Here is a 13,317-nt window from a genome sequence, read left to right as displayed (position 1 = left end):
GCTTCTAGCCAATGAGAAGCTACACTTGAGGTACTACGGAGTGTTTTAATTGCACACATTGCAATAATGTAACTACAAGTGACGTACTTACACATACAACTGAGGCACACTTCAGATTGCAATACCAACAACATAATTTACTATTTGAAATGCCCTTGTGGTAAAGCATATATAGGTAAAACAGAACACAAGTTAAAAATTCGACTAACTGAACACAAAAGTACAATACGTACAGGTAAATAAAACCTCAAGTGTAGCTACTCATTGGCTAGAGGCAAAACATAGCATTACTCGACTAAGAGCGCAGATTATAGAAGTAGTTCCTAAACAGGAAGGTGTAGATAACAGAAAACTGTTGCAACAAGATGTATTCTGGATTGACTATTTGCAAACTTTATTTCTGAGAGGTTTGAATGACAAAATGGAAATGAGTTGTTACCTGTGATTACTTCTTTGTCATAACATCTTGAGAAACATGTCATACAATATTATCTTGTTTAGTGGGAATGTTGTGTAATCGTTTTGGACATCTTATTCCGTCATGCTTTTGGGCAGTTTCTCTAGTTAGGTTTAAGTCCTACGTTTGCTGAATATCAATGCTATGTACTCGGTTACTTTCCAGGATCCCATCCATATACCTTGTGGTCTCTTTGGCATATCGATACCGCTAAGGTATGGATAAATTATATTATAGCCTTCAGTTCTTTTGCACTCTAGCATGGGTTACTTGATCACAGCAACCCACCACTTCTTCCACTATCATTACACTTGGGTCTCTTATCATCATTGAAGCTACATCACATCTGTTTATTTTGTTAGTACATGGGTGTTATAACGTGGAAACAGCATGCAGAGGTGATTTTCACTTACACTTGCTTACCAAGACTATTACAGCAATTACACAACTTGTTCTTTTCTTGTTGGACAGATGAGACTCTCCTTACATTTTAACCACTCTGAACCAAACAAAATGTGTTGTATGTTAGACATACTTTTAAAAAATTATTTTGTTCACAGAATATTTCCCCTGAGGAAGGAACCTCCGAGTTACGAAATGCATTGGGCTTCGTGACAGCTATGCATCAATTAATTCGGGAAATGTGATGCAAAGATAAATGTTGTGAAAAACTTGTATTGTACAAAACTGTTTTTCTGTTTAGGAATTCGCTTTGTTTAGGCAACCTCTGTTGTTATAAGGGTGCGCAGAAACATGTTAAAAAGTACATGAATTGTATTAGAATTTATGATGTAATGTTTAACAAGAATCTCCTGAAAAGAGTTCATGGAGTTCTAGTTTTTTTTGTATAAAGTGGTAAACAGTTGGTTTAATATTAGAAGAATTCGTTCACTAGGAACAGTGCACACTACAACCAGGTTCTCATCCTGTAAGACTTCAAGTCTATGGTGGTGGACAAGCTTTGAACTAGCATAATTATCACCTCCTATCCTGATATAGGATGAAAAACTTCCTAATAGACATGAAGGAAAGTTTCAATTCCATTACATACATGGAGGCAATGATCATTCCCACCCAAGGTTCCTGAGGCTCCTTTTTAGGTCTCGTCTGAGCCAGCGCGTTAGCGCTGCTCTGGCGAGAGTTTTAGTAAGCTGGGTTTTGGAAGTGCAAACTAGTGGCTTTTCAGGCCTCCAGCTACAGTGCATGTGCGCGCGCACCATTTGGCAGCCTGCGTGATCACTTTCACGGCTGCTTTGATGTTCTCAGTGAGCCACGCGGCCACTGAGAACATCAAAGCAGCCGGGAAAGTGCACACCATTTGCCAGCCTCCGTGCTTCTCTCCGCCTTAGTGCACGCGACGTGCCCTACCCCCCTCCCCTATCCCACTTCCTGGTTGTTTCACTTTACTGACTGTCACTTTCTTCCCTTTATTGGTATTCCCCTCTCTCTTTCCATTTCTGTCTCTCTCCCTGCCACGTTTTACCCAATATCGGTTTCTCTCCTGTTGAATCCGTTCCCAGCGCCACTGGGAGGCGGGCTCCCGCGCGGAGGACGGCCTGTCCCAGCGGAAGCAGTATGTCCCAAGACAGGTGGTAATGGACAGCCGGCTCATCTTCAAAATACACTATTGGTCCCGCTGCCTGGCGAGTGCAGTCTCAGGAAAGGGAGTGCTCTTGGTTAGGATGTTTTACTTTCTGGCAGTGCACATCCAATCTCTTACATACGTCACCAAAAGATTTCCCTACACGCAGTGCTTATTTCTCAGCGCATGAGACATCGTAACCGGAATTATACGGCTGCACAGTTCGATAGAGTTGGCCGATTTCAGTGGCATGGGAAGGCGGATTGCTTCTCTTTTAACAGGGGATTGCCGATATCTGCGTGTGACACTGTCTGGAAAGACTTTATTCAAGAAAAAGCCGATGAAAGCGACCGGCAAGTCAGCACTGTCTGCCGTACCAACAGGGGCAGAGGCATTGCACTGCTTCAGTATACTGAGCAGGCAGTCACCAGAGCTACAGGAATGTTCCCAGCACCGGGACTAGGTCATGAATGGATTAAAGTGCCACCCTTAAGATTAACACCGATGAATACAGTTGTTAAATCGCGATATAGTAAATGTGCTCATGTTGCGTTTTTACTATAAACAATTACTTTACAGTCAAATCAAAATTGTTCGTAGATAATACTGAAGCGCTAAGAAGTTGTTTATTAGCTGCATGGAGCGCTATACGGATAAAGAAATGAGGAAATGAATAAAGCATATCTATATACTTCATATAATACTCTCATTTATGTACTTAAATGACCCGCCACACTGAGGCACAGATTTACTAACATTCATGTAGTGTGAAAATCAACAGCGCTGCGTTGTGCAATTAGTAAAAAGTTGCATAGCGGCAGATTGACCACGTGGCATGCTGATGATGCCAAGTGTTGTGCTTGCGCTACAAAGGGCATTACATCCTGGGGCCACTTCCTTGTCTGATTTCTTACTGCGAGCAGTATTGTCACCCGGGTGTATGTATGACCCTGGCACTGCCCTTGTTTACGTTAAGAGCCTCGTGTGCTCGGACGCAAGTCCCACTTCTCTCCGGTCAGGAGGTGTGCTAGTTGTATTTGTTTCACCTGCGCATTTTTAAAGACTAATGATGACTTATGAGCTTGTGCCGTAGTCATGTTGTGCCAATACGTACGCATATTATTTTGCTGTAACTACTGAGCTTGTGCAGATGCCATCTTGTTCTTGTGTGGGGGCTATTTATGTACTTTTACGGACTACTGAGCTTCTGAGACACTCAGCCTTTGCCATTACCCGGCTCGGCTCTGTTCTCACAGGGGACGCTCTTTTATTGATGAACACGCCCCCATAAAGAGGGCTGTAGAGACTCCACTTGTCAGGTGGCTCTGGGGGCACTCGCTTGTGATCTCCGTTTACGGACCCAGTTAAGGGCTCGGGTTTTATTTCCCATGTTCATTTAGCACGAGCTATTACCACAACATGGTGACAGTGCTTTGAGCCAGGGTACGCCCTGAGCAGATTCTCCTCCGGGCGCCTGTCTCCAACAGAGGAGGAGGAGAGAGCATGGTGGGGTGCATTCCACCAGAGGGCTCCTCCGTCGGATTATGCCTTACCTTGTCCTGTAAGTATAATACTCTTTTTACCCAACTCGGTGGTGCTCGTTTTATCACCCTAGGAAGGATGAAAGGGTTAGTGGCTTTGTCCGAGATTTTAACCTGTGACTGTGAGACCCCACACGGGTCCATGGAGAGGATGCATTAACCCACTGAGCCACCAGACCGCGTTTCAAGTACATCTCTTTAAGAGTACCAATGTTTTAAGCTTCTGCACCCACCTCCTTCCTTTAGCTAGAGTTGTTACAGCTAATGGCAATTAGCAGAGCTCTCTCTGGTTAACAAAATACACCGTGGACCGGAGGGAATTGTGGCGTGGAAGCCACTGGCAGCCACCAGTTCACTGCCAGGAACCAAGGGTTTATTTATAGATGCAAATTGAAGCGTTGCCTCTCTTAGGAGAGATCGGAGCTCATAGAAGCATTTTGCAGAAAAGTTCTCATGTTAGCATTACACGGATGCAGAACAGGCAATAACTGCTGGACATCTAGATAAGACCTATAGTAAAGATAACCTGTCTTTAGGTAGCACTTCAAACCGCACTTCCGCATTTCTAAGCGCTGTAAATAACAGGTGTTATTTTTTATGCAATTTAATGTTTGTTAAATTTTCCGACGCAGAAAAAAACAAAACTTAATAGAAAATACATTTGTATTTGTTGGCGAGTGTTTAACTCGCTGAGCTATGTGGCCGGATCCAAAGTGATTGTGTATGCATTCATGGCTTGTTTCGCAAAGCTTGCTTTCCTTTATTTTCTATTTCAGTTCATTCATACAGAGCTCGGGGTGATGTCAGGACACTTTACCAAAATGAGATTGATTGAGACAAGATACAGGATTTGGAGGATAACTGGTCCGGCATTATTATAGAACATTATTATTGTCGTTGTGGGTGTTTCGCTGTTTGCTGCTGCACAGACGGGGTGGGGGGTGTCTCTGGTGTGTTCAGATGGGTGTTAGTATGTGCATATCATGGGGTGAGTGCTAGTGTGCGCACAGATATAGAAAAATAAGGGCCTAATTATGACTTTCACTGTTAGGGTGGGGGGGTGAGGCCAACCTCTCCTGGAATTAGTTACAGCGTGTATCACCTGTGACCTCTGTGCTGATAGCGGTTTATGGCTCACAATGGGGAATAACATACAAGTGCGTGATTACAGCACCCCTTGCTGCTGTTTTCCCACCATTACTTGTTCAAAAAGGTGTCTGCGACCTATCTATCCCATTTTAGTCTTCTTTCTTGGTGCTGGGGAGAATTTCCAGTTTTGAGGGGCTTACTTCCTGACTTTTATTTACAAGCCCCATATTAGTTCTAAAAAAAAAAAAATCAGATTGTGATCACTGAAATTATTCTACTCCACCCTCGAACGTGATGATAGAGGGCTGATGCAATTATAAAATCTATAGTGGAGGGAAATCCCCGACTAGAGAACGAAGGGACGTGATCACTCCCTCGATCTGGTCCATACAAAACAAATTATGAGCCATAATCTCCTCCAGGAGTGCCCCTGTTTAGAATGTTCATAACGCTTGTTATTTGACCCATTCCCATCTAAACTCTGCTCTGCAACACACCCGTGCTGACAGCGGTGCATATTAAAATCTCCTACAAGTAAGAGGAACAAGCATTTGCAATGCAATTAGTCTCACATGTACGCGAGTTTGAGCTATCTGCATTGTAAATGACAATGCCTTTTATTTATGTTTTTGTTTTTTAAGCATAAATAAAATGCATTGTCATTTACAATGCCAGTAGCTCAAACTTGCGTAAATGCGAGACCTATTGCATTGTAAATGCTTGTTTTTCTCACACCCAATAACATTGTTTGAGGGCTTATTTAGTTGCAATTAGGGATCAGTTCACCGCACGAAATAAGTACTTATTGTTTTTTCTTCATTGACGATGTTAGGCTATTTGTGATGCATGGTGATGCATATTACTGTTTCTAGTTTCTTGTTTGCTCTATGCTTGATTGTATTAGGTCATATCTCATTTGTTAAGTATAAGAGTTTGAAAAAGTCCAGATTCATGGGGTTGTGTATGGTTTCTTTCAGCTGCAGAAGGTTCTAAAATGGAGTAGAGGTTAATGGACACAAGCTTCTGTCGTACTCAAGAAAGAGGAAGAAGTTATTGACACCCCACTGCTGATTGGATAACCCAGAGTCACCTATTTTGTACATCCTGGATAAGAAAGTTTTTTGTTCTAGTTGAAGACAGCTGGAAATAGAAAGAAATGAGATACAGCATAATCCCGGTGTCCTTAATAGGAAAGAAACTTTCCTTCATGTTTACTAAGAAAATTTTCATTCCATGCCAAACTGGACTTGTCCCCACCAAAGAGACGCCATTGAAGGGCCTACGAAAGAAGTACTCCATTACTAACTTGTCATGTGCAAGGGTCATGCTCTGTTTGTAGAGCTTTTATATTAATACTTTTTCAGTTTAAGCATGTACCTGTCAGAACAAGCAAAATATTATTTATGTTAACATAAAATATGTTATGAAAGCACCAACGTGGACATTGTTGTGTGAAATATAAAAAGGATAAAAAGAAGGAGTAAAAAAAATAAAAAGACTAAGTCAGTATATATCTTGGATCTTAAGGTATTTACTAAAGGCTTTACATGGTTAGAAGTGTGCCACAAATCTATGAACAAAGAGAATGAGATGCCTTAGGTACCTTCATTAAAACACAAGAGGTTTAAAGGCCCAAAGAACACTTATAGGAGGGGGGGGGGGGGGAGACTGTCTGATGCCATAGGAGGTTTACAAATACCCTATACTTTTCCACCATACTTTTCTACCATGAGCCATGAAGCTGAACAACTAATGAAACAGCCATCAGCAGTTCAAGATAACAAGGTCCATCCTTTCATGGACTGAAGCATGATACAAAGACCACAGATCAATGTTTCCTTTGGATGAGAAGGAACTTATGTTTTGGTGATAAATAGGCAGGTTTGAACTATTCCTGAAAAAACTACAAACATGGGTCTTTGAAGCTATGTAAAACAGCTAACCAGTTAAGGGCTATTCTTGAACAATTTATTAAGAAAGTACATTAAAAATTCTCATAAAGACAATATAATATCTAAGCAATCAAGGCTGCAATTTCATAGGAGATGTAGTATCTTAGTGACTTTTTGAGACAAACCCATCTTTAACCTCCTAAATCTGTGCAGGCTATGGCAAAAGTTCAGCCACAAACATTCCAAAGAGCTTGTGTCTGGACGCAGTGTGCACTTGAGACACAGCTGCATGATGTCCCTTTCAAATAGGTGTACTGTCCAGTTTAAGGGGTTTCCCTGAGGAAAATACAGTTAGATTACATCATCCTCTGTCATAATAGTTTACATCTACCTTGCTTTTTACTGCCAAAGTTTTAAGTGGCTTTATAAGCCACTATATTATTGTTCACGCCTCTTGCCATGTGAACCTTGAATGACCTAATAAATGACCATCAAATGGAAGAATAATAAGAACTGCTTACCAAGGGAAAGAGGAGTCATCCATGATTAAAACTTTGTTCAATGCATTGTCCTGTAAAAAACAACTGAATGGAAACTGCCAGCTTACATGTACTTTTGACCATCGTCTTGTGGATTGCCCAGTGTTTTCGATAGAAGCCCTAAAGTGAACAGTATGCATATTTGAGTGAGCCATAATGCTTGTCATGTCTTCTACAAAATGGCATGGATGGTAATTGTGTGCCATGGATGTGACTCTGATAGACCGCTTAATGGCAACCAATGACAGCGTAGCTGATGTAGGTTGTTTTTTTTAACCCAATTTGTAATCTAGATTATTTAATTTTTATTTCCGTTTTAAAACAGCATAAAAATGTAATGCAAGTGTTGCCTGTTCATGTGCATATTTTGCTTTGGTTGAGAGCTTTTTCTCTCCCTTTTTAAAACTGCTCCAGCATCCCACACGTGGATTTGACAAATTAGGGTTCATAAATGTCAACAAAGATCTCTTGACAGACAGCATATCTTCCTTTGCAAGTGTTTACATAATCATTATAATCCATATATGCTTCTATAAATCCCCATTACCTTAGCTTTCTATTATGTGTACTGATTAGTGTGTGGCCTAAGGGATGGGGTGTGAGATACTTGTCAGTTTTCCCTTTCTCCACTGGAATAAGACTGAACACTCATACCTTTGGGGGACATGGATATCGAACCATGTGTGCACCCTAAATAGGGACGTAAGGTATGTAACACTGTGGACAGCTCCAGCACACAGACCAGTACCAGCGAGTTGTTAAACCATCCAGTGCTCCCGTGCCAGTATCAACAAGTTTTTTCCTTCAGTGTGTGCCCTTATGATGTGTGCATGCAGTGTACAAAAGTAAAACGTGGGCTTTGCCAGTGCTTTTCAGAAAAGGAAAAGAGTAACTTGAGCGTCAATCTAAAAAGGAACTCATAATTTACTCTAATTCTATTTTGAAAGGCTAGCCATTTCTCTTCTGATGTATTCGCCAAATACGTTATAGGTTTTGGATATAAATATTACTTTACAAGATTCATTTATTAAAAGATGTAGCTACTCACATCTGCTTAAAAAGTTGTCGATGTTTTTGTTTTTCCTCAAGGCAGGAAAATCCAACTCGTGCACTAAGGCATCCAATCCATCCTGCAGGACAAATTGAAAAAAGAATTACAACTATTGCAAAGTAAAATAACTGTTACAATGGACATTAAATATATGATAGTAAGACAAGGCCGATGAAGAAGAACGGCATGGAAATATCATTAATTTCAATGGTGCATGCACTACCATAGACGGAGACCATTTTGCTGATTGTCCAAGATCTTTATACTATCACCGCAGTTACAGGGAGGAAAACAGTTTGAACGACAGAACTGTTTTAATTGCACATATTTGTGTGGTAAGCATCTGACATAAGAAGTGCACCTTAAAGCAATCTAGATTTCTGAACAAAGGCAATCACCACAGAACCAGAAACATGCAGTGGCTTCAGGTAACAAAATTTACCAATCAGGAGTAACACCAATTAAAACGAGAAGCTATAAAGAAACAAAATTGAATGGCTGCAGAAAATGTAAAAGATTAGAACAAAAATAAAAAGAAAATGAAGTGGAACAGGAGTAAGGCGAATAGCTGGGAATAAATTTCTATATATTGGAATACCTGCAAACAAAATATTTGTTTGCAATAACAAGCATAATATGGCAAACCTGCAAAACTCCTTTTCAGAAAATTATACAGTAGGCTCAAACTGAAGCACTAACATTTCAAGCGCAAGGGTCAAGGAGGATAAAGATGCAGGGAGAATCCCAAAAGCTGCATTTACCAATTCAAAGTTCAACAGCAATTTCTGTTCAGGGAACAGGACAATCTTCTGCACAGATCTGCGCCAAAATTGGTCCAAACCTGATTAACAGTTTGTTTATAAAAACTACAAGAATGATTTACATATAAAGTATTGGTGGGCTTCTGAATTCACTGGGAAACTGTAAAAGTGAATTAAAAAAGCATATGATTTGCAAGGCTTAATTACTCTGGTTAATCTGGTAGACTGAGAAACTGCTATACAGGGTCTGATTGAAACCGGAACGATGAGTCAAAGAGAACTAGAAGGTGAATTTATCGGGTTGTCTCCAGCCAGTATTGTGCTCGACTTGCAGTGGAGATACGTTATTATTTCTGTGATTTTACTTCAGTGTGATCACCAACTGTTGTACCATCTGCTGCCTTTGAAAACTGGTTACAGAAAATTGCATATTTTGGCATAATCAGTTCTGTACAATCGTGGCTCTCATCGCGGAAGTGCAGACGCTTAAGAACAAAGGTACTATTTTGTTCAGCAGCCTGATTTGCTGAAAACATGAGCACAGAGCGGACCCCCAACTGATGTCTGTTTATCAATTCGACATCCAAGGCTCTTACCCACCGCTCCTAAGGAGAGGTGATCTCCCATCTTGATGAGACAAAACAGATGGTTCAAAAGACCACCTTTCCCAGAATGAACATTTGAGTCTTAATGGTATTGGGCTTCAGCCTGTGACTGCTTATTCCAAACTTGGATGGCAAATCCACAATCAAGTAAGTATTGCACTCCGATACGGACTGATCGAATAACAGAACAAGCCAATAATCATCTACATGTGACATTGAACTAATGAACAATATTAGCTGCCCTGGGAGCCGCATCCGGCTGCTGAATAAGATAGTGGATACAGAGGAGTGCTGTGCAAGAGACTGACAAATGCTTGGCTTAAAAATGGAGAGAAGCAACAAATAAAAATAGTACCTCTTCTAGTTACATCACACTATAAGTGACACGCACTAAAATGCACCAAGGCCAACAAAAATCATTCAGAAGATTTTTAAGAGCCACCCCGCAAGATGCATTGTACAGAGATCCAAAAAGTCTCCGCCGCATCAGACCGTAACAAAAATGACAAAACTATCGTACAGGACATCAAACGACCTCTCTGGATGGCAGCTGACAAACACAATCCAATGAAAGCTCGCTCCTCAAAATTCAGGCTGTGTGAAGAATGGTAAAACTAAGTAATCACTGCCAGCTAAAGTGCCAACAGGCAAGGAGAAGAAGCTGATTCATGACCTCAATCCCTGTAGCAACTCTCCACTACAGAGAGACACATGAGAACAGAGGTTAAAGTTGCCTAGTAAATGACTAAAGCCAGAAAAGTGCCTCACAGCAAAGCTCTCTCAAAGTCAAGAAGCACTTTCTAAACCCCTTATACTGTCCTGCATTCGCCAACTGCAAGGAGGACATAGCTATCTACTTCAAGTACAAGACAGACAATCCAAAAACACACTGACGAAACACCCACTTCTGAAATCACCATGACCAATCTCCTTGCAACTCAACCAATTGGGCTACATGCAACACTGTGTACAGGAAGACAAACCCATTCCCATCCCTGAAGGACATATCCCACAATCAAAATATAATGCTGTCATCCATCAGAAGGAAACCAGCTGAATAACGACTAACACCACTTCTGAAATCATAAATTGTCTTGTGAAAAGAATGCATTTATCAGATAAAATAATAATAAATCCTATTCTGTAAAAAACCTGGATCCTCGCTACCTCAAAAATTACCATCGAATCCACATTCCTCCGTAAAATAATCAGAAGACAACTCAAATCTTCTCCATGAAAAGATGAATTCAAATGTCATACTATATACTATAAGTTAGGCTTCAGTGCAGCACAAACAAAAGTAACCATCCAGATACTTGACATCTTTCCGATCTAAGTGACCTCTACTGTTCCTCCTGCTTGCCCTACAGCACTCTTTGATACTGTTGGCAATTAAGTCGTGCTTGTCACTCGGTCTCTCTAAATAAGCTTCAAAAGTCCGATCCTTTAGTGGTTCAAATCACACCAGAATAACATAACGCAACACTTGCAGTTCTTTTTGCCATAGCGCATCACTTCATCTGTACATTCCCCCAAGGTTCCATCCTTGCAATGGCAATTTTCAACTTGTGCATGGAGCACAGGGAGTCCTACTGGAAGACAGACATCAGCAACCAACAAACAGAAGTCTATGCTCAGCTTGACCTGAAGGTCAAGTAAACATATGACTTGCCTACCTACTATCCAAACTTGGATGTTCAAGGTCCTTCTCGGGTTGAATCAGACCAAGATTTCCTCATCTCCAATGCTAGAAAGCAATACCAGGTTCAAGCATAGCTTGACCAATAGAATCTACAAGACTTCACACCACAGCCCTTTGGCAGGTAAAAAAAAACAAAACACTCCTACTGCACACGGACACTAAACTCAATTATTTTCCGAAAGTAGCTTGGCATCAACAGCCCCTGCTCAGCAAATTGACGCTATTCCTCCCAGACATCTTTCAAATGGTTGTCAAAAAGCTTGCCTGTTCTCTCCTCAACGGAAGTTGCGTTCTACAAGCTAGCATTCCAGAGAAAAATATGACCATCCACGAAAAAGCCTGATCAAAGGTCTGTGAGAGAATGACAGGTTCACTTCAAGACCTACTACACCATACCTGGCAACCAACGTGAACAAATACAGGGGGTGCATTAGACTTGCAGTAACAGCATCACTAGACTATAAATCAGGAAAATGAAGACTAGATGAAAGTCTTTCCCCACAAAGGGTAGCAATCAACCAGATAGGAAGTTCGCCAAACAACCCTTTCCACTTCAGACTAAAACTGAAATCTTAACTCATTTCTCAGCCTGGTTACGATCATGCGAATAACCTGAAATTGCCTTGCATAAGTATAAATATGCCATAAAAGCAGCAGAAAATGTATTAGCTGTGCAAACTTAGCCCAAAACACCAAAAATATCAAGTGCTCGGCATAACTGAAAAACAGATCAACACAATACCTCAGTGTGATGAGCCAACTAACAAGCTGGTACATTATTTCTACCAAGAAGTGCCAAAAATCTGACTAGTTTAGGAAAGATATAAGAAAATTGATTGGAAGCTGATGAAGATGGGTGTCACCTGAAGGTGTACAAGTGGCATCCGAGGGTGAATGCGGTAGCAAGATAAACACTCCTCAATCTTGAAGCCTGATCATCCCATTCTGAATGGTCTTGACACAACCCACAGAGGATGCAAGTGTTTTCAGGTTTTATTCGAAGTTGGACAGACATGCTTCATATTTCTGACCTGGGGAAAGTGGATTGGGGAGGGGAGAAGAAAAAAAGGCTCCATAAAACAAATGTGTTGCCATTCGTAGGATGAGTGTATTAAATTGGCTTCTAGATCGCCATCCCACAAGCAGGGCAAGAAAGGAAAAGAATAGATAGCACTAAACAATATTGGGCTGGAGTGATTCCTGGAAGAGCCAATCTCCGCCACCCAAGCTAGTCATTAAGAAGCTGTATTGGGATTGGGTTCAGAAGGAGGCCATATGTAGAGGTGCAGGGGGTTCACTCACAGAGAGGTTCTTGGAGTTCAAATGGTCTAGGAAATTTGAACATCTCCTTTACTTTATAGAGAAACCCCTGGATAGATCACTCTACTTAAAAGTCAGATTTGGGATTCTTCCAGTGAATGATTTCACCTCCGGGTGGAACATCCAAAGTGGCACTGCCAAGGCTTGCCCGGGTTGTGCAGCCCCTATAGAGTCCGTGGCGCACCTCTTTTTTGCCTGCCCCGCCTATAGGGTAGCTAGGAGGATATGGTTAAAACCTCTATGTAAGGGAATGGGCCTAAGATGTCACAAAATGGCCTTACGGGTCCTTTGTACCGATACGTCCTCCTTCGTCATGGTGTGTGGGGTAGCAAAATTTCTTGGTAGTGCTTGGCTGATACGCATGAGGAGAATCAAGTCGTCCCTTATTTAATCTAATGGTTAGAGGGCTCCTATTAGGAAGCACCTACAGTATCGATAGCCGCTCCATGCACATTTCATTAACACGGATACTGTGTTTACAAGATGATGTATATATATTATGCCCGGCGGATTTTTGATTTATTTAATCTGCAGTGTATAGTATATTTTTTATGATGAAACTTTTCAATTTTTGGGAATCTTATTCATCACACATATGGTCTTTGTACATAGATGTTAATCCATGTGCCCGGTTGTGATCAGACTAAATTGCTGCTAAGTTTTTTGTTTTTTTAAACTCATCAGTGACTAGTTCGCTAGAAGAGTGTCAACGGGCTATTCGTAAATGTCATTGTTATTGACTTACTTGTACTTTAACGTATGAAATGTATTTTTAAGA

At 41.1% G+C, this 13,317-nt stretch overlaps 1 protein-coding gene across 2 annotated transcripts in view; it reads right to left on the bottom strand.

The window, feature by feature from the left end:
• Positions 1-13,317, bottom strand: part of ROCK1 (Rho associated coiled-coil containing protein kinase 1) — a 1,783,501-nt gene that overhangs the window by 1,546,356 nt on the left and 223,828 nt on the right. For both annotated transcript variants that reach the window (XM_085605798.1, XM_085605799.1), the window contains exon 2: positions 8,149-8,230. In XM_085605798.1, the coding sequence (XP_085461924.1) occupies positions 8,149-8,230 (82 nt within the window). The remainder of the gene's footprint in view (positions 1-8,148; positions 8,231-13,317) is intronic.

The sequence above is a fragment of the Triturus cristatus genome, chromosome 5_1 (assembly GCF_964204655.1).
Source record: "Triturus cristatus chromosome 5_1, aTriCri1.1, whole genome shotgun sequence".
Lineage (NCBI taxonomy): Eukaryota > Metazoa > Chordata > Amphibia > Caudata > Salamandridae > Triturus > Triturus cristatus.
This window is presented reverse-complemented; position numbering and strand designations above follow the sequence as displayed.